The 25,889-nt window shown below is 38.6% G+C and overlaps 1 protein-coding gene across 1 annotated transcript; it reads right to left on the minus strand.

Moving 5' to 3' along the window:
- Positions 1 to 1,185: 1,185 nt before the first annotated feature.
- On the minus strand, positions 1,186 to 25,169 carry SEC22B (SEC22 homolog B, vesicle trafficking protein). The gene is made up of 5 exons (XM_072644555.1): positions 24,802 to 25,169; positions 14,816 to 14,925; positions 8,469 to 8,629; positions 6,555 to 6,701; positions 1,186 to 3,180 (listed from the first exon to the last, which is right to left on the minus strand). Exons 1-5 carry the CDS (start codon positions 24,874 to 24,876, stop codon positions 3,026 to 3,028), a joined length of 648 nt encoding a protein of 215 aa, XP_072500656.1. The 5' UTR covers positions 24,877 to 25,169; the 3' UTR covers positions 1,186 to 3,025.
- Positions 25,170 to 25,889: the final 720 nt, after the last annotated feature.

The raw sequence follows: 25,889 nt of genomic DNA on the forward strand, positions 1-25,889 counted from the left end.
TGCTCATTGCAGTGCATTCTACCTCTCCAGATTAAAATGAATTTAATCTTCAGTTTTCCTTCATGTTACTCTAGGAGGCTAATGGCGTTCTCAAAAATGTCCTATATCTTAAGCAACAGGAGCAGTGTGGTGCAATGAAACTTTTGAGTAACAGCAGGGGATCTAGCTCTGCCATTAATTATATAAATTTGGGCATATAACCTGTGATATTCTCATCTTAATATACTAAGTTTCTAGCCAAAGACAAGTCTTTTGGGAAAGGAACTCTGGTGTTTAACCTGCAAAAAAGCTTTGGGGGAGGGTGGATGACAGACCTATGATTACAGATTTAGAGCTGGGAGGATCTAGGTTATCTAGTACAACCCTCTGGTTCTGTAGATAAGGAAACTGAAGCCCAGGGAGGTTGATTTCTTTGACTTGGCTCCAAAGGGCAGAATGAAGATGGATAAGAGTAAAATGAAGAGAGGCAGATTTTAACCCCTTACATTAAGGGGAAAACTTTTGAATCATCAAGGTCTGTACAAACCTGGAGCTGGCTGCCTTTGGCAGTGAGTAGTGGGTTCCCCATCAAAGGGAAGGGATAACAACTGCTTGTCACAGGTGCCCTAGAGGGGGTTTTTGTTTGGGTGGAGGTGTCAGATAAGGTGACCCGAGAGTTAATTTCTGAATTCAGAGATTTTGTGCCTGGAACTGTCACGAAGCATAAACTAGTTAAAACTGGAGTTCTAGTCCCATCTCTGAGATCTAAGGACTACGTTACTTTAGTTTCCTTCTCTGTTCCTACTAACTCTAAGTCTGATTCTTCAAAGTGGGTGCTTTCTTGGTTCCTTTTTGATGAACTGCAGTCACACCAATCATTCTGAGGAAGTCTGAAGATCCCTGTCTACCTTGTTTTGGAGCTTTTTGATTAATTCTATTTAGTCATGTCTTCTGATCTGTGAACTTTATCTAAAGACACTAGCAGGAACCCTCAAGCTGAAAATATTGTCCTCTCATTGTATATTTCCCCAGATGCTCAATTTCCAAATAAAATAAAAAATTTTTTCACTCCTTTATCCATTCAACATTTTCCCTCTGAATTGTGAAACAAAAATGCATCGAGGTCAGCTAACGGTAATAACGGTAAAAGTACGGATATACATCATGAATGAACTAGACAACAGGAAACTCCACAAAGGAAGGGGATGTTCTTAGAAGAAATTTATTGCATTGCTGACCCTCAGGTGGCACCATTCGATGTTCATCAAGCTGCCACATTCTCCACTCCTGAGGCACCAAATCTTAGGGAGCCATATTGATATCAGTCTTCAGCCTTTCACAGACCTATTCAGCTTCGGAGAGAGACAAGATTTTGGGGGGCTATTTCTGTCTACAAAGAGCAACTTCTGAGTACTCCAACTGTTTTGATCTGGGGCCAGTTTCTGGCGAAGGGTAGTCACACCGATTGTTCTGGAGAGGTTGGCAAATTTCCTATTTATGCTTCCAACTGCTAATGAGAAAACAGGGCTTGGACCTTAGATAGCTTGAAAGTCTTATTAGACTTAATGAACTAAAGACATTTTTAAAGTGCTGAGGATTAAGCTGGTTAATGTCATTCTACCTCTTCTCAAACAGTAATTATTCTATGGGCAGGAGATACTAGAGAGGCTGCAGGAGATCTCTCCTCACCTTGTCTCTGCCCTTATGCATCAATTCTCTCCATTCCAAAAATCCTACCTCCAAAAGTATCTACTTCTATCACCATACAGGTGGGAGAAAGAGAGCTAGGTATTTAAGAAAGAGCACACAGGTGGGAGAAAGAATGGACATGAGGTCAGATTTCTTTCCATTAGCTATTAAAAAATACAGTAAATGAGATTTCTATCCTTAGAAACATAACTTTCTTAGAAAGCATACACAAACAGGAGGAACACTGATAATTCTGACAGACTTCCTTGGTTAAAAATATTTGTAATAAAACACTGAAAAACTGAAACCAAAAATTGATTCCCTACATATATGAACATTTTCTATTTTATAATCTGGATTATACCTGGAAATGCAGGTCATGAAGCTTAAGACTGTTAATCAAAGTGACCTTTTCTTCCCTCCCTCCTCATGGCCCCCATCACAGAAATATACATGGGAAAAAAACAAAAAAGTAAAAAAAAATAATAATAATAAATGGAAGCAAGACAGGAATTAGAGAAGGTGCCGAGTCTCTAGCCAGTAATAGTATTCAGACACTCTTACTCTTCTCCCTGTTATATATGAAGCAGGATATTAAAGAAGGAAATTAAGAACTTCCCACAGTAGTTTAAAATTTGTGTTTAAGTATTATGTTATAGAAAGCCTGTTACCTTCCTAATCAGGGAGGGGATACAGCATAATTTCAAGGCATTTCAATTTAATATTCATTTAACCCCACAGCAATTGTGCAATAAGCAAAATATCAGAACAGGAAAACAACAAAGTGAACTTCTCACAGGAAGAAAAAGACAGTAAGATATGTACAGAAATCAGCCTTCACATACAGGAGTCTTGTTTGAGTGGCAATTGAAGATCCAGATTCCAGAAAAAAACAAGCATTACCCATATCAGGAATGTTCACTGGCGCTTAACAGTTTTCATTAGGGCTGCCCTCTTTAAAAGAAGTAACAAGGTGTGCCAGTAGAAGCTGGTTAGTTCGAGTCCCAGTGATGGATCCATTTCAGAAAGGGAATGCCCTAGTCAATGCTGTCTAAGAGTTCAGAACACAGGCTTGGGGTGGGGTGGGGTGGGGGTGGGGGGAAATCTACTGTTCCCTAACACATACAGTTTGCCACCCGGAGAAAGCCCTGAGTCCCCAACAAGACCTTCTTCAGAGGGTTAAGCTTCACTAAATGAGGGGTGGCCTATGGCATTTAGGACACTTCCTTTCTTTCTAGGTCTCTGGAGTCACAAGTCCCATCTGGATCCCGATGCACAGCCTTGTGCACTCAGCATCCTGCAAACATACACCTGCCATGTTTCAGGCTCTCCCCTGCCAAGGATGGCATTAACCTCCTCAAAGCCACCAGAATCGTACATACACTATCAACATGATAAAAAACACAGCAACTGCCGCAAGTTTGGCATAGGTGGAACGCATGTTCAAATACTTCGCATCCTGACGATATTTCTTGGACAAACTGGACAAATTGTTGGCTTTGGAATCCAATGCTGTCAAAAAGGAGAAATGGAATAAAACAAATTAGCACAAGAGACCTTTTATCAACATTTTCTTAATTAGAATAAAAGCACCTCCTCATATCTCCAGTTTTATTATGCTATGGGAATAATAAGTGCTATCCTTTCCATGAACAGCACATACTCAACTGAGAATATCAAAGGATTCACATAATATAGGAGTAAGGAGAAAGTTGTACCAAGTTGTGTAGGGTTCCTTCCAACTCGAAGAAATAAAGTGGCTCCATGGCAGGGGATCTTAAAAGTCTGTGAACTTGTTTTTAAATATTTTGATCCCTGTACTCAAGAGAATTGGTTTCCTTTGTAATACTATATATTTTATACATTTAAAAACATCATTCTGAGAAAGGGTTCAGAGGTTTCATTAGACTGCCATAGCGGTTCATGACATAAAAAACAACATATAAATGTGATATATCAATAGTCCCTTATCAATATTAATAGAAATAAACCCCTCAGGAAATGACAACCTAGGACACTATTTTTTTTTTCATTTCAAGAGTACGCTGAAACAAATCAGTGAAAATACAAAGGAGCCACTATCAAAGGATCTTCAAGCTTTCCTATAACAAAAATAATAATTGTTATTAATGATAAGTTTTCATTAACCAAGTGTGCAAAAGTTCGTGTTCAGAATGTGGAAAGAAAAGAAACGGTGTCATTATGATCACCCCTGAGCTACCTAAAGCAGGGAAATGGACCAGACATTTCTGAAAGATTCTCCATGAGAAAGTCAGAAATAAAAAAGCCTTTACTGGTCACCCCTTAGCGTATCCCAAAACACAATGAACTGGAATCCTCCAAGTATTTCTTTTAATTCATTGTAAAGAGTGACTGCACTGGATTATGAGAACCACTTCTGTGGTGTTTTAAGATTTACACAATGCTTTCCTCACAACTCTGGGAGGTAGGTGGCACAAGTTCTTTTAATCCTCATTTCAAAAATAAGGAAAACTGAGGCCCTAAGGGGTTAAGTGACAAGTCACACAACTAATAAGAGAAGTGGGATTCTTGACTGCAAGTGCAATACTCTATTGGCTATAAGTCTATGGTTCTAAGAAATATTGAAGTATGCCATTCAAGTCTGACACTGAAGTCCCATTGTGGTCTGCAAGTAACCTGAGTTTGGCAAGGCTATGCCAAAAGAATGAAACAACTGAAGGGGCTATCAAGCTAGAAAGGTCTCAGTGGACCCAGCTAAGGATTCTTATGTCTGCTACCTGAGGACCAGCCTACCTGGTCAGACAAGGCTTATCACCAGAAGGCTGTGCATAGATGATGAATTATTTTAACCACAGCAACTCATGAAGCTATCTAAGGATGGAAGAACTGTAATCTGTATTTTATGAAACAATCTTTTGTATAAATTATGTATGTGATTATATACGGACAGGTTATAAATATTTATGTGTACATGTTATCTCCCCTTCTAGAATATAAACCGAGGAGACAGTGTTTTTGTCTTTCTAAATGATGTATGCCCAACATGTAGCATAGTGCCTGGCACAAAGGAAATACTAAATAATTGATGGCTTTGTGAAAGGACTATCCACCCCAATGACTTTGCAGATTTTTGAATCAACTAATAGACAAGCATTCACTAAATGTTTACAGATGGTTAATGCATTTTTATCATATTTAAACTCTTTGAAAAACAGATCATTTTCCTCATGTATTTATTTATGTTTACTTGTTGCCCTCATGTTAAGTCTTAGGGAACTAGACTCCAATTTTTAAACCTAATCTACCACTTAATTAGTATTCTTTAGCAACTCATTAAACTTCTTCACAACAGAAAACTGTCATGAAGGTGAATATGAAGCTATTTCAAAAAACATGTTATGGAAATTCCTATATCTCGTAAGTATACATAATAACGACAATAACATGCTTAAGTATCACAAATATTCTATTTGTTAAACTTTGTCATGTTCTTCCCCGTTAAGAAAGGCCTCTCTTATGTAAGAAATAATAGGAATATTTTCTCACCATCTCCAGGAATTTTTATGATTAATGGCTGAAAGGTTTAGGGAAACAGCACTAAGTCAAACTGGACCCAAGATTAGAAACTAGGCTTCAATCACAACATCTGAACAACACAAATATTATTAGTTGAAGCGGAAATAGCTTCCACTAAAAAGTATAACCTTTTATACCTTTGGAGTTTTGCAAAACTTCCTTTTTTAAGCTCAATCTGTCAGGGCATTCCTTAGAGAATGTTTTTGGGGAAATGTAGTAGGTTTGTTAATAAAATTTTGCTATATTAAACTAAATGTGGGCATTGTAGGTACTTCTAAGTCACCCATTAGATATTCATCTAATATAAGAGATAAGGCTAATGATGCAAGAATGTGGCAAACAAGGCAAGAAATTGAATGAAAAATGGCAGATAATGGTACAAAGCATCTTAGCATTGCTTATACTAAGGGTGGTAAGAATAACTGCAAAAGAAGAAATCTGGTCTAGCAAATGCCCCTCTGTGCCTTCTCAACACCTGTACTGATACAAACCAGAAGCAAACTGACAGTCGGGTCTTACTGAAAGCAACCAAAGAAGTTTCACAGACCTCTTAAGCTTCGAAGTAAAAACAGTTCATGGACTTTGGGACTGAAGAAGAACCTCTAAGAGATAATGTCTTATTGTAAAAAGGCTCAACACAAAGTACTTGCCACCAGCCAGAATTATTTACAAATTATTCGCTTGAATAAGCCATATTCCTTTTGCTTCGTGGGAGACAGCAGGTGTTAGGGAAAATCTGGACAGTCCAAATAAAGGGGGTAGGGGCAAGGTGGGTTTATGGCATTTTAGCTATGGTACAAAGGTAAGGATGAATGAGGGAAAGTAAGGAAATTGGTTTGGTTGTACCAACGGGTGGGTGCCAGAAAATAGTAGAAGATGTGTTTGGAAAGGTAAATCGGAACCAAAAATGTGGAGGACTTTGAACATTCAATTATGGACTTCATCATATAAGTAATATGAAACTAGAGAAAGTTTTTGGGCAGGATAATAACATGATTCAAGTAGCATCTGAAAAGTCTAGAGTAACCTGAGAGACACTGGACTAAAAGGAGTAAAAGATAAGAGTAAAGGAAAACAACTGAGAGACAATTTCAATAAGTGCTCCAAAGCTTCCTTTCCTCCATTTGCCCCAATTTGTGTATGTTTTTTAAGATGCTAAAATACAACATGTATGAGCCCAGTACACAGCAGGTACTCAAGAAATATTGATCATCTAGGTAGCTTCATTCTATTATTAACCAGGTGGACTCTTGATTAAACCCCATCTACTCATCTTTCTGGAATGTGTCCTATTCCTTAGAAGCCCATGACTCTTAGGGCAAAGGTACCTGAGAGGGCTTCCCCACGCTGTAAGACTTCTTCAATATTAGCGACCATAATTCTCTGCACATCTTGTAACTCAGTATTGATGGAGCCCAGGTTCCTCCGCGCACGGCTGTCAATGTACAGTTTTTTGGTTTTCTGAATGTAGGTGTCTGCAAAGATGAAGCAAGTGGCCATTAACAAACAATTTCATGTGTGCTGAGAGCTCCCCGAGGCCCACATCCATGGGACACAGAACTCCCTGCCACAAAATAACTCATTTGAGAGTATTTCTGAGGAGGTTCTAATGGAAATATCAGATATATTTCAGGAGAAACTTTCCCCTTGTTAGAGCATCTAAAAATGTGTGATAATGTGTTGCTGCTCCTTTTATAAGAGGGTAGACTTTTATGCAGCAATTATGCAATGCAAAGGAATTCAAATAGGTTGACGGGCCAATCTCCCTACTAAGAAGATGGAAAGAAAATTTAAGACTTAGTTTAAACTAAGAACTCTACTTAACAGTTACCTTATCAGCCACTATTAATATTAGGTCTCAGAGATCCTGCATACAATATAGCTAGAAATAAAACTGCAACAAAACAAAGAGGGGCACAAAGAAACCAAAACACATTGTAACATAGACTGCTTCAAAGTGGGATTTTCAAATTGTATTACAAAAACTCTTGGTGGTCAATTATCCAGTTCTAGGAGCACTTTTCAAGAATAAAAAGTAAGAAAACAATAAAAACTTAATTTTTGCCTGCACCATCATGTTAAGACCCTGACCTTACAAGAAAAAAAGGCGGTATGTATGTTTGTGGTTGTCATTTCAACTTTTAGAAATTGAAGACTACCTGTTTAAAGTATTCTTCTGGTATCTTCCCCTACCCATCACCTTCTCTAACATATTTTAGATGTTAGAGTTTAAAGTTTAAATTAAAACTGAAGTTTAATTAACTTTAGAACTCTCAAGTTTAAAGAGAAATCACAAAATTAAAAAACCAAGTATTACAGGAAAAGACCTATAACAATTCTTACTGCTTATTGTTCTTATTACCACCCTACATTCATGTCTATTCTGTACAGTCCTGAACAATAACGATAACTTTTAATTTCCTTCCACTTTTATTAAGATGCCACTCATGGGCCATTTTAAGTTGAGGCTATGTTGGTCCTTATTCATATAGGCTGTATTTTTGTGGCCAGGTGAAATTTCAAAAACCATGCTATAGATTGCATAAATTGGCATATGCAAAGATCTCCTCAAATTATACAACACAGAAATTCTTTTTTCATATTGACCATTTCTGAAAAGCCATGCTGACTCACTCCTCATTTAAATCTCCAGAATACAAGGCAATAGGTGCCTCACACTTTAGGCATTTTCTTTCTTGCCTAAAGCAGATGTTTCTCTCATATCTAAAAGACAATATGACTTCACAAATCTGAGGTTGATGCTGACATCCATATCCTATTCCTTCACACATGGAACCTATTTTCCTGTTTTTGAACAGTTGAAAAGACAGCTGATAGTTAATCACATACAGGGGGGTATCTGACAGGTAGTCATTGATCTGAAACCACTCCTGGGACTCTGGCTAAATCTACAAATCTTACTCTAAGTGAAGCAAAGAGCCACTATGTTTAATTTGTAACTCCAGATCTTCAGCTCCACCTTTAGCTATGTTCCACTATGACTGTGCCCTTTGTGAAAAGAGATCAGGAACCAATAAGGCTAATGCTTCTAGGGGAACAAGACCAAGCGACTGAATTACATTGTTTATGCTTTTGCACAAGAAAGAATGCTGAGGGATAAAATGAAGAAAAAGAATAAATCTCTAAGTCTCAGAAAAATGGTAACACAGGGCTTTAACTAAGCAAAGAACTTTTTCCTGTGTTTTGACTCATCAATGGCACAGTACAAGTTAAAGCCTCACCAAATTCAATGAAGGAGTAGGGTCTGGAGACAGTGGGCACCTTCTTTCCATGTTGTTCATCAAATTCAGAGTGCAAATCCTCAAGGTAGGCAAATGCCAACTTTTTGGGGAAAGCAGCTTCACACAAAACCAGGTAACACACTCCCTGCTCGATAATGTAACTGGAAAGATAAAAAGTCACAAAAGTAACCACTTAGTCAATGTTGTTTCTAGCACTCAAGTTTTCACGTCTATTCTTGATACCACAAGAGGGCTCTTACCTATGCCTTCTTCAGGCTGGAAAGTCAGAAAAGCATTATAAACTACATGCCCTTTCTTTAGGCCAGAAATAATAATTTCCATTAATTAGAAGTATATTCCAAAAGCAAGAGTAATTTATTTATACAGCATTTTATTATTTTAAAAGTTTCACATACAATCTATTAAAACTTTGCTTTCAGTAACACAAAATTTCTTCACTTAAACATCTTCTGTAACATCTAAAACAATTCCTTGAGTATTTTTACTTGAAAATCTATCCACCCCATAATTACATTTATTGGATTTATATTTAAATCCTTCCATACCACACCTGGAAATGGCAAAGTGAACTTTTAAAAATGTTCCTCAAAATTGAATACTAACCCTAGAATCATGGAAGGGACTCGTCATTTAGTTCAAACACTGTCCAAACAAGTCACCCCACTGTGTCAGTTCTAAATACATTCATAAATACATTATGTGCTTACTATGTGCTAAAGATACCAATATGCAAAAAAAAATGTTAGAGTGATATAGGTTCATAGGACAGGTCAGAGGGGAAGAAATGATCCAAGGAACGTTTCATGCGTGAGGTGATACTTGAACTGTGCCTTGAAGGAAGAGACTTCAGTAAGTGGAGATGTGGGAGGGATCCATTTTCTAGCTGGGCAGGGCATGCAGCACAAACTATCATCCTATAGGTCTCCTCTCTTTCATGGCCTACATTTCTCTTTTCATTCACTCTTCACCCTTTGCCACCTAGCTTCCAATCTCATCGCTTAATTGAAATTGCTCTCTCCGCCATCATTAATGCCCTCTCCAAGTTATCAGCTGCCAGATCTGCTGCTCACTTTTCAATTCTCACCTTTTATGCTCTCTCTGTAGTCTCTGATATGAATAACCATTCTTTCCTACTCTCTCCTTTCTAGGTTTTTGTTAACACTGCTCTTCTGCTTCTGTCTCTTTTGTATATCATAATTCACAGACACCTTCTAGCTACGGATAAAGTCCACAGCTGTGAGCTAAGCTGCCCTTTTGATTACCATCTGTGCAGAAGACTACCAGATCTCTTGAGTTCCAGAACACCACCTGTCTATTAAAAAACACTTGAAACATCCTGTGAGAATCTCAGACTCAACATCTCAAAAAAAGAACTCATCTTTTCTCAAAAGTCCACTTGCTATTTCTGTTGAGGACAATAGCATTCTGTCTCAGGTTTGCAAGCTCAGTCACCCCAGATTCCTCACTCATCCCACACATCCAATCTGTGGCCAAGCCTATCAATTCTATTTCCACAACATCTCTCATATCTGTCCCCTTCACTCTACTCAAACAGCCAACACTCCAGTGCAGACTCATTACCTCTCACCTGGCTACTGCTACAGCATTTTCACTGGTCTGCCTGCCTCAGGTGTCACCTTCTCTGACTCATCCTCCACACAACTGCCAGAGTGATTTTCTTAAAGGAAAGGTTTAATCATGTTACTCTCCTGCTCAATAAATTCCAGTGGCTCACAATTTCCTTTAGTACAAAAGAAAAACAAAGCAAAAAATTGTTTGACATGTAAAGCCCTTCACAACCTGACTCCAATCTACCCTTCTAGCCTTGTCATTGATTGCTCCCCTTCACACTGTAGCATAGCCAAGGAGGCCATCTTGCTAATCCTTACATAGCACACTCCGACACTCCCATTTCCAAGCTTTTGCTCAGGCTATGCTCCATACCTGGAATGAAGTTTCTCTTTACCACTACCTCTCAAATTCCTAGTTTCCTTCAAAGTTCATCCAAGCTCCACCTTCTATATATAAGAAGCCTCTCCTGATCCACTCATCCATAATTTTTTGTATTCATTTGTATATACTTATGTATGTATGCACTGCTTTTCCCAATAAAGTATAAGTTCCTTAAAGACAGAGATTGTTTCATTTTTGTCTATCTCCCCCATACCTGGTACATATTAGGGACTTAATAAATGCTTGTAAATTGATTGGCAAATGGATGACCACTAGACTGAGCCATGATTTGGATCTGCATATCCAATATATTGAAGTCTCTTCCAGTTACACAATTCTATCATTCTAGTAGTTTATTCCATTTTTAAAAAATTCCTGCAAGATTTATTTGGTTTCTATCCCATCAAGATTTGTGTTATTTTATATTAAACTTTCTGCTTTGGGTAGTGAGTGACCCTTAGGTGACCTCCACCATACCATGTTCACATTAATTCTCTCAGTATTATTACTGGGGTCCCTATTAAAACGTTATACAGCAAAATTCCATTCTATCCCCACCACATGAGGCCAGGCCAGGCCAGGCCAGTCCTGATTCAGAGGCTTCACTAGCCCAAATTATCCAAATTATTTCACTAACCCAAGTTATTCCAAATTGTTATTCCCATGTTGGGAGCCAACATGAGAAATCAAACATTATGTAGCTATTCTAGATTGATTCACAACTCTATGCCTACACTAGAATGGATTCAGATTAACTCTGAAAATAGAAATTAATGACAGTCATGATACAGACGAAGAAAGAATAGTCAAAATGACTCAGAAGATTTCTAGCTTGAGAAATAAGGAAAAAGCACTACAACTAATGTTGGAGAAAGAAAAAGAAAAGATGAATTTTATTTTGACCAGTATCTCGGCGAATATTTCCTTTGAATTGTTGAAAATACATGAATAGAGGAATCTGAGACTACAGATAAAGATGTGAGAGTCATTCATGTAAAGTGGAAGAATAACAAAATAAGACCAGGAATCATATCCCATAGATAAAGTAGTCAAAAGATATAGGAAGTTTCTCAAATAATTTCAAGTTATTCAAATATATGAAGATATGCTCCAAATCACTGATAAGAGAATTCTAAATTTAAAAAATTTTGATGTTCCACTTCACAACCACCAAGAATAATAAAAAACTGAAACACTAAAAGGTTCAAGTGGCTATGGGAAGACATACTAATAAACTACTGGTGAAATTATAAATTGGTCCAACTGATCTAGAGAATGATTTGGAACCATATGAGAAAAGACACTATAAACTGTACATATCCTTTGATCCAGAGATCTCATTACTGGGCCTAAACTTAAAGAGGTCAAAATAGAAAGGCTCCATATATATCATGATATCCACAGTAATACTTTTTGCAGTAGAAAATAACTGGAAACAAAGAAGAATCCCACCCACTGAGGGATAAATGGACAATTTACAGTAACAAGAATATCCAGAGGACAGTGGCCAGGATACTAAAGAGTCCTGAGTCTATGTCACATGAAGATTAGATGAAAGAAACCAATGCTGATCCTGGATAAGAATTAACTTGAGGGAAATATGACTGACCTGCAAAAGTCTAAAGAATTTTATTTGAAGAGAGATTAGACTGGTTCTGTTTGCCTCTAGAGGGCAGAACCAGAAGCAAATGGTACAGGGGGCCAAGAAGCCAAAGTAAGTCTGGTATTGGGAGAAACTTTATAACAATCAGAGCTTCCTAAAGTAGAATGGGCTACCTGAAGAGTGGAGGATTTGCCTGGACTGGCAGTCTTCAAGGAAAGGTTGGATGACTGCTTGTATGACAATGGCTATGGGGGGGATTCCCCTCCAGTACAGACTGAACTGAATGGTCTCTTCCAACTCTGAAATGTTCTGAGTCTATGACATCAATATAATGGAACAACATAATGCCATAAGAAATGGCAAATATGAGGTATTCAGAAATAAATGCAAAGATTTTTATGAATTGGTCCAGGCTACAGTAAGCAAACGAAAAGAACAATATATGTAAGTGGAATAGTAAAAATTAAAAGGAAACTAAAAAGGAGTCAAATTCTGAATAATTATAATGACTTGTGTTGGTCCAGGAGAACAGATGATAAAATACCCTTTCATCCATTCAGTATAGAGGTAGGAGACTAATAGGGCAGAACACTGTATCCATTGGTTTTGCTTAACTATTTTTCTTTGTTACAACGAAAGGCCAAATGGAACAAAGGAGATTTGTCAGGAAATCACTCATGTTAAAAAAAAGCAGTCAATAACTGTTGTTTCTTAAATGAAAGTGGATGAGCTCACCGACTGAACAAATAAGAGGACCAAGAACAGGATCCAAGATAAACACACACACACACACACACACACACTCTCACGATGAAAGAGGAACCACCAAAAGATCACAGAGATGAAACAAAGAAATAAGAAGAGAATCAAAACAGTGCAGTGACACAAAAGGTAAGAAAAGAGTATATTCAGTATATTAAGCATATACAAAGAAGAAATAAAAAATAATATGTGGCTGTTCTCAAAGAATACTCAGAGGTACAGAATGAAGCTTTGTATTTAATGAAGCAGGCCACTAAATCTCAACTACAATCTGTTGTAGCACTTATTTATGATCTTCTAAATTATTCAGTTTAAAGTAGTTAGAATTCTTATTTATTCACTCATCCTAGCCTTCAATCTTCTCATTATATTTCATCTACCAGACAGATAAGGGATAAGTGAGGAGGTGAAACTGATCAATTGGTCAGCAGCTCTAATATCTTGTATCTGGTAGGGGAAGAATTTAAAACTGGATCTGTGAATCTATTATGCTGTTCTTATTTCTCATTACTATGGATAATTTTAAAGTTAGCTGTACATGTAAATACACTTTGTTCACACTCCCTCTGGTGTGGGATTATATTAGCTTATGCAAGAGGTTTTCAGCCTTGGATCAAAGATAAGCACTAAACTGTACATCATTCTGTTCAAGTGCTCTCTACTCTGTTGTTATCAACCTAGGTCATCACTTGCATTGATCAACACAAATCATACAACTCTTCACCTTTATACATTAAAGAGCTTTGCTTTCTTTTTTGTTTCTTTATCACTTTTCTTAGATGCTATATATCCATTCTCTAATCTCTGGTACTGATCTGCGTGCTTGTCTTCTATCACCAGGACTACTGCAACAGCATCCCAACACACTGTCCCCCTGCCCCCCACATACCTCCGCACTCAATCATCTTCTACCCAGCTGCCAAATTATTATTTTCAAAATGGATGTATGATCACGTGACCTGGTCAAAAATTGGCCATGTTCCTTATTTCCTCTAGGATAAAATATAAACTCCTCAACCTGACATTTAAAACTCTCTGCAATCTGGCTCACAACTATCTTCTCAGACTTATTTCTGATTCCCCTTCACACATTCTATGTCCCAGGAATATGGAACCACTGGCTGTCTCCCCAATGTACCACTCTGCCTTCCATCTCTCTGTCTTTGCACAAGCCTGGTGGAAGGCGCCTCCTTGGCTTCTCAGAATTCTGACCTTTTTTCCAGAATCAGCTCAGGAGCCCTTCCCTCCTAGGAGTCTTTACGGATCTCCCTCAGATAACATGGCTTATGCTCATCCTTGGACATAATTCCCCAATATGAAAGCTCTTGGAGGGCCAGGCTTGTTTCATTTATCTTCATATACCCAGTTCCCTACAAGTGAAAGGGGCCTAATAAGTGTTTGGTGAAATGATATACTCTTTTCTTCTCCCAAATATCTGTGATGGTCCTCACCTCTCTTCCTTATCTGAATTTGATGTAACATTTAATAAAAACTGGCAAATGTGGGTCAAATTACCCTAAGTTCTCTAAATGAAGGTGTCAAGAGTCAAGTTTTGAATATTTAGAGGCATGTCCATGGATGTCTTAGAAATTATTTTCTTTTTCCCCCTTGTCTATAAATGTGCCATTCATGGTATTAAAGGCAAGCTGTTCTTAAAAGTTCTACTTACAAGTATTACAAAACAATGCAAATCCAATTTTTTTAAATAAAACATCTCCTATTCAGGTGATATTTGCTACACAATATATTTGAGTTAATTTTTAATAAATGAAAGATCCATGAATAGTTAAATGTTGCAAAAAGAGATGAATTTGTTATTGGGGGGGAAAACAGCTATTACTTTCTTCTTTAGAATGAGGTGCTGATCTTTAACTTTCCTCATTGCATATTCCATTTCCCTTAAGTCCAGATCTTTCAATTAGATTCCACCATCCTGTTCAAATATCCCCATGTTAGATCACTACACTACACTCAAATGATCATAAACAAATAAATCAGTCACACTTACTGAAAAGTCATAGCTCCTGCTTCCAAGGTACATCTTGTAGGGGACTGTTCATTCAGTTTGCGAAACAGTTGCTTGGCCTGACTCTGGTACTGTTGAAGGTCCCGGCCAGACTGAAAGAGAAGTGAAAAATTCATATAAGAACAACCCACTAAAGAGCCGAGTTATTGATTAGCTGCACCATGTATCTGTCTCTGAAAAGACACTCTGACTGAGATCCTTCACTTCAAAGACAATAATAAGAACTTTCTCATATAGAGGGTTTTAATATTTGTAGAATGCTTTATATTCACTATGCTTTTATGGGAAGTGGAAACCATGTTTCTATAGCACAAAAGAATATGGCCTGAAGTCACTTAAGAAAATTTACATTAGCTATCTACCAAAACCCAAGTGAGTATACATAACTATACATAATTTAGTAGTCAGATATATGGCTTACTGGTGATAAAGACCAAGAACTTCCAATTCCAGCCTCCAAACTGTTTTACTCCACTCTACGGCCCATGTTCTTATAACCTGAATTTATTCATTTTTAAGATGAGGAAAATAATCTTTTCTAGCACACAACTATAAATATTATGGCTTGAAATATACCATGCTTCTTACTTGGTCTACATATTAGAGATGAGAAAGGAAATGCCTTGCCTAAGAATCCACAGAGAGAAAACAGAACCTGGAGAGGATGCAGGTCATTTTATTTCAGACCTCTTGCTCTATCTATCCCACATGCCACGTATGGATAAGACAATGTTACTTATAACACTAATAAACTAGACTTATCAAAAGGATGTTTCAGCATTATGACAGGAACCTCCCTCTATTTTATCCTTTTTATTTGCATTATCACAACATAAGATGTCATACACTTGATCTTCAAAGAAGTTCAAAGGGACACCCTGGGAACTATAGACTACTGAGTCTGACTTTCAGATCTGGATGTTGGTAGAACTGATTTAATTTAAAAAAAAAAAAAGCTAAGATTATTAAATACTTAAGAAAATGGGAAAAGTCAATGTAAGGGAAATTCCATTTCACTAACCTATTAAAGTATATTTGCATAAATAGGTGACTAGGTAGAATTAGTGTATATACTTTAGTTATATTTTCAAAACCACTTGCAATGGTTCCACATGATTAAAAATTTTGTCATGTGATTGAACTGATGTTTCATCATGGATAATTACCTTAAATACAGGAAATATACTAAGCTAAAAGATCCACCTCTCTTATAAAAGAGTAATAAGGTCAGTTACCTACAGGAGTGGTCTCCAAAGTGGAGGCCATAGCCTGATGCTACTGGGGTCATAACAGTCTGATTCCAAGGCATGTAGGAAACTGCCAACCATGACATGGTGAGACATGTTACATACCAATCTCCTCATGACAGACAATTGTAGGGCTTTCAACATAGAGATCATTATACTGTGTCTTCCCTGAAATCCTCTTCTCAATTTCCCTGCTACTCCTGAGGGCACATCAACCACTACCCTTCCAGTTAGGCAGGTTTACAATCTCATTGTCATCCTCACACATCCCAATCTCCCCAGAGAGCTGTGTCCAACTGTGACCAAGTCTACCTCCCTTATCTTTAACACCTGTCCCCTTCTCTCTACTTACACAATCACCACCTTACTTCAAGCCCTCATCACCTTTCACCTGGTCTATTGCAACAGTCTTCCTTAATTGGTGTCTCTGACTCAAGTCTTTCCTCATCCAACCCATCCTCTTTGCAGCTACCATTATGATTTTCTAAAGCACTCTGATGTTCAAAATTATGTCCTTCAGTCATTGAGAAAAAATTATGTTCTACGCATTCTATTTAAGAGGGTAGGGAAATAGGAGATGCAATATAATAGCATATGCATTCAAAAATGGTTGCTATAAAAGTTTTGGTGTTTACCCCAGCGCTAAGTTAAAAAAACAAAAAACAAAACTTGGATAACCAGAATGATCTATTCCCCAAAGTTTTACCATATATTGCCATAAATTAAGCACCAAACTTAAAGTAACTAGTTAGCTCAAGAAATGGCAAAGACTTAAAATATAAATAAAGTTGAATAGGGTTTAGACAAATTCATGACTAAGAGACACTAGGAAATTTCAGAGTATACTTTAGATGGACGTCACAGGGGCAATCCTTGCTCTACTACAAAAAAATGTCCCTTAGAGATATATATGACAGAATACCAATCAAACCTCATTTGGCATATTCTGAACTTACACACTTTTCTCCAGGATTTAAACTGCAAAAATTTTGCTATCTGTAAGGATATTTTTATTTACTATTTGTTCTTACACCTTCTCTTTCTTATTCCTGTAACTTCCACTGACCTATCTTTAAAAGGGGGTCATTTTGGTACCAAACATTTTCATAAGCCTAAAACTACTTCCAGCAGTTTGTGGATGATAAGGAAAGTTCAATTAATAGGGCATAAAAATTTAGTTTAGAATAAAAAGTTAATACCTTTAAAACAGTAACACAGTTCTTAGTGACAAATATACATGTAGTGAGAAAGAGAGCAAGACCTTAAGATTTAGGCCCCAAATGGACTTTATCTATCCAAATAATAACCTAGTGCAGGGGTGAGGAACCTGCAGCCCCAAGGCCACATGTGGCCTTCTAGGTCCTCAAGTGTGGCCCTTTAACTGAATCCAAACTTCACAGAATAAATCCCCTTAATAAAAGGATTTGTTCTGTAAAAATTGGACTCAGTCAGAAGGCTGCACCCAAGGACCTGGAAGGCCATATATGTTCTAGAGGCCACAGGTTCCCCACTCCTGATCTAGTTCAACTTCCAAATTTTAAATACTAGGTTAGTCCCATCTAAGTCTACAAACCTGAAGAAATAATAGCAAAGCACTTACCTCATAATAACCCTGTAAGATTGGTAATGCAAATATTACTGATCGCATTTTAGAGTTAAAGTAAACTGAAGTTAAGAGAAGAAGTCCAGGGAGGACTCTGCTTGGATTTAAAGTTGTAACTGTTACCTGAAATCTCATCATTTGAAATTTTCTACAAGGCACAGACACATTATCTTTTAAGAGGCGTCTGTTTAAAACAACAACAAAAAAAATCTGTTATTATTGCAATAATTTTTGGCAATCTCTGCACAATCTCATTTGAAAATATGTTTTAAAAGATTTGTATTCTATCTTCCCTGTTAGCATCTGACCCTACTGACTACTAACAAATAGAAAGGTTAGACATATGCACGACACCAGGAGGCTTTTGTGACCCTCGTTCCACCTTTGAGCATCTTCAGTTTGTTTAAAATTGGGATGAAATGTGGAAATGGTGAATAGGGAATTATTAAAATTTAGTACATGGCTGCAATTTTCTATAATTTTATCAAACAGTAGTTTCCTCTTCGCCCCTCAATCATCTTAGCAGAACTACTCTACTATTTAAAATAGATTTTGCAATGAGCCTTGCTGTGAAGCAACATTTTCACAGGTTTATTAAAACATGACCATGATTAGAGGTGACAGGTACTCACTTGGAAGGCCAACTGAAAGTAAAGACACCAATGTAAATTAAACATCAAATTCGTTTTACAATAAGCAGATGCAAAAACCTCATTAAAATTCACTTGCTTTTTCATATATTTAAAAAATTTTTGTCCAAAGGAATATACTTTTCTTGTTGTTTACTTTTTATACATTATAGAGGTAAAGGTAATCTCTTTTTTAGACTACACAAATAATTTACACTGTCTTAGGGTTATCTGCAATTTTAGAATAACTTTTGGTCTTCTGATCAATTAAGTATTTTATTAAGTACCTATACTATGTGCCAAACACTGTGCTAGGTGCCAGGGATACAACAAATGACACAATCCTTACTCCCATGAATATACAGCTCAGCTCTATTCTAGGAGCTCATTCTTGAGGGTCCTATTTATTATTTAATATTATGGTTCATAGTTTAAGCTCAAGAAGCCAGATTTGACAGTTCTGACAGATCCCAATCTCCCAAGATAAAATCTAAGTACTGCTCTATAGAAGCTGCATATTTTCAAACTCGAGGTCCACTCAGTACCCTTTAGAAAATAGGATAAAGAAGAAGAGCATGTTCTATGTACAAAAAATAAAAATGTGACTGGAGACAGCATAATAAGATAGTCCAAATTCTAAAACAAAATCAAAGGGCTTTTGAAAAGCTAATTAAGAAATCAACTTTCTATTTACCATAAAGATCCAGAGGATGTTACAGGCAGTACAAGGTTTCACTACTTTAGACTGAACAAACAGTAGTATCAAATGTTGCTTGCAGGCCTCAGAAGAGTGTTTAGCTTAGCCCACTCTATCTTAAGTTTCTGTTTACCTCAAAAGGTAGCCAAAAGCCTGAAGTCCCAAGAACCTTCCTCCAAACAATGAGAGAAGACATTCAATAACTGCTTTTTTACAAATTCAGCTACACTATGGATGATCTGTAGGCTTGCTCACTTGAGGCTCTCTTCTACCTGTCTTGGGCAGATTTACCCTCTGCTCCAGGCTTGCCTGTCTCCGCCCCAGCTGAGATAATTTAACAGAAAGAAGGAACACAGCTCAATTAGGGAAAGCAGGCCAGAAAAGAAGGAAAACATAAAGAGAGCTTGAAATAAAATGAGGGAGATGGAAGGGCAGAGCACACCCAATGGCTATGAATGATATGTATCTCCTTGTGTCCACTACCCTCCCAGTTAAACATCAAAGAGGATGAGGTTTGCAAGTAATCCCTATGTGAAAATTTTCTGCTGCTTTAGGTCACAGGAATCACTGTTCATCTCCAGTCTTGTAACTAAGAATGTACTACCCCAATATGAAGTTTAAGAATAAAATTCTTGACCTTATGATTCATATTGTTTCCCCAAACAGGGAGCGTCTTCTGTTCTCTCTTGATATTCTCTTTCAGTGACATCATTAGGCCTTATGGGTTTTATTGTCATTTTACTGCTGATGACTTCCAGACCTATCAAGCCAGCCCTGGCCTGGCTCCCAGTCTAACTGCATCCTGGACATTTCCATCTGAATTTCCTGTAGACAATTCAAACTCCAAAACAGAATTCATTGTCTTTCCTCTGAAACACTGCCCCCAGCCCCCACCCGCAATAAAGCATTGTTATTTTTAGACATTCTGATCTGCACCCTTGGAGCCATCTCCAACCCTTCACTTTTGTCGCCCGTCTCGCCCCCCCCCCCCCCCCCCCCCCGCCATGTATCCAATTCATTGCCAAGTCATCAATTTTACCTCCACAACATCTCCCATATCCATGTCCTTTTCCCTATTTACACACAACACCTAGTGTTCAAACCCTCAACATTTTTCGCCTAGACCATGAAGCAGCCTCCTAAATGACCTCTCCCCTCTTCCTGCTCTTCTTTCACAAACAGCATTACAAAAATACAGGTAATGACCCCTTTGTTCAATAAACTCCAGTGGTTCCCTATTATCTCTAGGGTCAACAACAAACTCTCCTATATGGTATTTAAAGCCTTCCACATCTTGGATCTAACAAACCTTTCCTGTCTTAGTACACATGACTCCTCTTCACAAATAGCAGTTCAACCAAAGTAGCTTTGCACAACTCTGCTGAGCCTGTGTCTTCACAGGCTGCCCAAGATCTAGAATGCACTCTCTTTTCATTTTTTAGAACCCAGCTCAAGAGCCATCTTTTTTCTCCACAAGGTCTTTCCTGATGATCCTAGTTCCTAGGGCTTCCCCTACCCTCTTCCCTTATGTTTGTTCTGCAGATACCTTACACATCTTTAGTGTTTAGCACAGTCTTTCGCACTTGGCAGGTTAAGTGAAAGATGGACTGAAATTTCTATTCCACACTTACAGAGGTTAGTTCTAACTTCAAACAAGAAATAATTTTTAAAGGCCTTACAACAAAATGGAAACATTTGCCACAAGAGAATACACTCATACCTACCTCTGATTTCATTAAATGGGTCTGAGAAAAGTCCTAATAAGATTGAGTGTTTTAACTGGATCACTTAGATTCAATTATATCAAACAAATATTTAAGTACTCAGGCACTGGGGATACTAAGATGAAATAAGATGAGCTCTACTCTTGAGGAAGTTACAATCCAATGAGGAAAAGAAAACATATCTATGAACAACCTATAACACAAAACACAACATCTTAAGTAAAAAGAGATCCAAACAGGAGAGGGTCAGAAAGACTTCACAGATGAGGCAGCACCTGAGATGGGTCTAGAAATTAAGTTAAGATTTTAACAGCTGGATATAAAGAGAAGGATATCTATTATAAGCACAGGGGACAATGTCAGCAAAGGCACAGATGTATGTAATAAAAGAAGATAAGAGGATGAGATAGGTAGACCAGCAAGGGTTTAACACTTATAATAAGCTGAACAGAAAACACTTTGAATCTATTACACGGCTGAGGATCAGCATGAATCAGCTTAATTCTCAAATATCACATTCTAGATTTAGAAATTTCTTTTAGCATTGAAATGAACTATAATAATTACAACTCTCCCATTTTGTAAATGAGAAAAATGAGCCCTGAGAAATTACCTGACTTGCACAAAGTAAGGCAGCTTAAAAAACTGCAAAGCAAGGTCTTCTGCCTCTACATGCAGTGATCTTTCCACTATTTCATGACTTCAAATATTACAAAGGACAGCTAACTGTTCTAATTTTCAAAGCAGGGAAAAGCATACCTGTTATTAGCCGATTTTACTTCTCTTATGTCAACTGTAATTCTTGATTCTGTGGCCCTTTACAACATTCTTTTCACTTACATCCATTAAGAAATAGTTTCAATCCTTTTAAGTTTTTTTACATACTTTACTTTAAATTTTGGTTGCTTTGGTATATCTAAAAACAGATGCACAAAATTCCATTTGTGTTGTCCTTTCTTATCTTTTAATTTATGTCAAAGCTAAATGGTCAATTTTAACAATAAGTTTATCAAGTATAGTACTCACCTTCTGGATTAATTAAAACTTTTCCCATTATATCTTTAGGTGCTTTTGATTTCAATAAAATCAGCTAATTTAGAACTATTAAACTGCCAAATAGTTTCTACTCCTTTTTCCTTAAGTTGCTGTTTCAAATCTTTAAAGTTATCCACCAGTGTGACATAGTTTTCAGTTGTAAAATCAAAATCAAAAGTCCTATCTGAGAAACGTGTTTCCATAGGTGCTAACAGACCAAAGATGCTATTTCTGATGGTGGCTAGAAACACAATAATCTCCATAGCTTCATCTCGAGCTATGTAGGACAGTGCAGTCTAAAGCTAATCAAGGACTTCAGGCTTTGTAAGAGAAACTGAGAGGAGCAAAGCTTTAGTCATGTAATCTTTTGATCCTTGGAAGAAGTTTTCAGCTAAGAGGAAGAATAGATAGTGGCTGGTAAAATTAAAGAAAAATTAAGGTATAATTCTAGAGGTTCCTAATTGTTTAAGTGCCCTCAGCAAATTTACGGAATCTGTTTGAGCTTCTGTTTTCTCATCTACAAAATGGCAACCATACACTTTTGTTCTTTCCTTTCTAACATGGATAATATGAGCAGGAAAAAAAACCCCAAATCTAAAAGGATGGCACTGGATCCTATTTCATCAATCTTAATATTATATTAATTAATGTAATTATATCAATTAATATTATAACTCACATTTACATTGCATTTTAAGTTTTGCAAAACTCTTTCTAACAATCATGTAGTGCATGTAGTAAGAAGCGTCATTCATATTTTATAATTTCAAAAAAGTGATTTGTCCAATATCAAACAACTAATCAGGATGAGTCATATTAAAACTCAAATCTCCAGGCTCTTCACTCTGATGTTCCTTCACTATAACATGCTGTCTTTTGTGTGTGTGTGTGTTCGTCCTTCATTGCCAAAGAAGACCATGCCATCAGAGAAATAATGATATGACTTGCACTTGGCTTTGTTTTGAGTGAGGGAGGGCTGTGCAGGTCACCAGCCTCACTTCTCCTCCAGAGCCATCTGAATCCAGTGACCAGATATTCATCAGGATGACTGGAGATGAGCCAGGATGAGGCAACTGGGGTTAAGTGACTTGCCCAAGGTCATACAGCTAGTGAGTGTCAAGTGTCTGAGGTGAGATTTTAACTCAGGTCCTTCTGACTACTGCACTGGTGTTCTATCCACTGCCCCTTGTCTTTTGTATATCCCTAAGCATAACAGGTACTTGCATAGGGCAGCAAGGTGGTTCGTGGACAGAGTGTCAGGCCTGAAGACATCTTCCCAAGATGAAAAGTGGCTTCAGACACTTACTAGCTGTGTGACCTTGGGCAAGTCACTTAACCTTGTTTGCCTCAGTTTCCTTATCTGTCAAATGAGCTGGAGAAGGGTATAGTAATCCAGTATCTCTGCCAAGAAAACCCCCAAATGGCATCACAAAGAACAGGGCTTGACTGAAAAAGGATCAAATAACAACAACATAGGTATTTGACATGAGCTCTCTCCAGATTTCACCTGTGCACAGGCCTTGAACAGTATCTCATGGATACCCCTTCCACCATTCCAACCACAAACCTTCCCTTAGGTCTTCATGGGCTGCTAGAGTCAGAAGATTTCATCCTGTGCTAACCAAATGTAGGATAATGAATCTCTCTGAACTTACCTAGGCTGGGCCTTAGATGCTGTCACTTGATATGAAGAGCTTTACTGTTCATGAAAGAGAGTCAAGAGTTTATTGGACTGTGATTTCAAGGGGTCAACAATATGACAACATGGCAGCCAAAGAAAGCAGTGTGATCTTGGGCTGCCCAAGTGAGAAGTACTAGTGTCCAGGATAAAAGAAGTGATAGTTTTGTTGGGTCTGTCCTGGTCAGACTCCATCCACTATACTGTGGTCAGTTCCAGGCACCACATTTTAAGAGGAAGAATGACAAACATTCAGGGAGGCCAATGACATATGACGACTACTTGCCAGAACTGTGGTTACCTCCGCAAACGGAAGGTCAAAAGGGGCCATGAGAGTTATCTTCCAGTATTCGAAGAGCTCTCCTGTGGAAGAGGCTCTGGAGGGCTGAACTTTAACAACAACAGGAGGAAAATAGAAAAAAAAAAGTAGATTTATACTCAATATGAGAAAAAAAATCCTAACAGTTAGGGGTATCCAAGACTCATCTTGGGAAATAAGGGTTTTTCTCTCATTGGTTTTCAAGGAGAGGTTAGATGACCTTCTCTGAGATTTGGCTAAAAGTTGTATTCAATGAGCTCCGACACCACACCTAACTCTTGATATTCCAATCTTTAATGGCTGATAAAACCCACCAGGGCTTTGGCTGGCACAAATTTGAGAAAATCGGGGTCACCTCTCTCACCAAAGTAAGGTCCCTGAAATGGGGCTTAGAAAAGAATCCTTGACCATGGCAGGCACTTATTATACAGGGTATCTGCTGAACTCGGTTGAAGCCGTAAGAAAAAGGTTCCTTCTTTCATATTTTGGGGATTTTTTTTTCAAGTAAAGGTTTAAACAAGTCAGACGAGAATTTAGATCTTCTCATCCTGCTTTAGTAACCTCTAACTTTAGTCCACCTATAAACACCTTCCACGCAAGATCTTTAAAATAATTCCGACACATATCCTCGTCAACCACGTAACGAGCCGGGTCAAAGATTAGCAGCCGGCCCTCCTTTCTAGATAAGGGAGGCAGAGGGGAAATGTAACTGGTCCAGGGGTCAGACAGCGTGTCAGGGCTCTTTCCTGCCCAGTGTCTTTAGCCAGGGCAAAGCTGTGGCTCCCAATCCAGTTGGCTAAGTCCAGACGGGGCGATGGTGGGCATGGCCACGCCCCTACCCCAGAGGATCCGGGCTCCCGGGGGTGGAACTTATTCCATTGCAACATGTGCCCCGAGGAGCTAGTCCCTGCCACCCCCCGCTAGTGCTACCACGGATGCATCCCCCGTCTCCAGCCCTACCACCTCGGGCGGAGCCGGGAACCAAGGCTGGGGGTCCTCTGGAGGAACAGGGGGCGGGTCGCACCTCCCCCCTCACCTGCTCATCCTCTTGCATGGAAGCTGCCAGCGGCAGCCCATCCGCCACCCGGGCGATCATCGTCAGCAACACCATTTTTTCGGCTTAAAAGGGCGCCCACACCGCCCCCCTGACAACAGCAGTCGCCGTAGTCTCCCTTCGTTCTCCTCCTGGCGACCGGTCCGCTCAGGACTTGGCTCTGTCTGCGTCTCCTCTTCCCCGAGCTGAGGTGGCCGGAAACAGAAGCGCGTGAGGTTCGCCTACCTCCGGTCCCTCCCCACCCTGGTCCGGTCAGAAACAACCAGTTCCGGCGCGCACGTTCCTACCCTGCTCTGCTTCCCGCTTTAGCTGAGCCTGACGGGCCCCGCCCACCTCCCCCTCGCCCCGCCTGCTGGCCTTGTGGGAGGGGCTAGAGCCTAAGAGTGCATTCACTCGCCCCGCCCCCTAAGAGGGGGGAGGAGAGAAGGAGAGGGGAGAGGGGAAAGAGAAAGAGAAGGTTTAGAACCAGGTTTCTTTGTTTGAATGAGATCAATGAAGGACCTGGAATGACAAGAATCATAGACTCTCTGACCTGGAAGGGACCTTGGGGATCATCATCTTGTCCAGCCTCCAATGCAGTGACCCTGACAGATCCCTGAACAGCTCTAGTGACGAGGAGCCCACTCATCACCATGCAAGAAAGCCCTTCCCTTGGCTTTTGAGGGGGAGTTCCTGCATGACCATACAAGAAAACCCTGCCATTGACTTTTTTGACAACTCAAGTTGTTAGAAAGTTCTTCCTTATTTTGAACTGTATCCTTGCAACTTTCTCAGCCTGGTTCTACTTTTACTCTTCATAGAACCATGGTAATTTATCTCTCTTTCTTATTTCAAAGCAGTTATCCTATCTTCTTATTTCCAAAATAAACATCCCTGGTTCTTTTGACACATCCTTATTCTCTTAAGTCACCCTCTTGCTCCAGTTTGATGCATGTGTATGTCTCTGTGAGTGTGATATAGGTTATATATGTCCACATGAGTCAGTCTAGCTGTAATTTGAAGGTAGACATAAATCTCTAGTCTCTTCCTCTCACCTTTCTCCCAGGAACATTTTGATTTCTGCCAAGGCG

The sequence above is a fragment of the Notamacropus eugenii genome, chromosome 2 (genome assembly GCF_028372415.1).
Source record: "Notamacropus eugenii isolate mMacEug1 chromosome 2, mMacEug1.pri_v2, whole genome shotgun sequence".
NCBI classification, from domain to species: Eukaryota; Metazoa; Chordata; class Mammalia; order Diprotodontia; family Macropodidae; genus Notamacropus; species Notamacropus eugenii.

What these genes read in the sequence shown, in the direction of transcription:
- SEC22B (XM_072644555.1), bottom strand. Translation starts at nt 24,876, where the DNA reads ATGGTGTTGCTGACGATGATCGCCCGGGTGGCGGATGGGCTGCCGCTG. An exon ending in GCAGGAGCTATGACTTTTCA is followed by an intron (nt 8,630 to 14,815) that starts GTAAGTGTGACT and finishes TTATCTTTCCAG; the next exon opens with TTACATTATCGAGCAGGGAG. An exon ending in CTACTCCTTCATTGAATTTG is followed by an intron (nt 6,702 to 8,468) that starts GTGAGGCTTTAA and finishes TCATCTTTGCAG; the next exon opens with ACACCTACATTCAGAAAACC.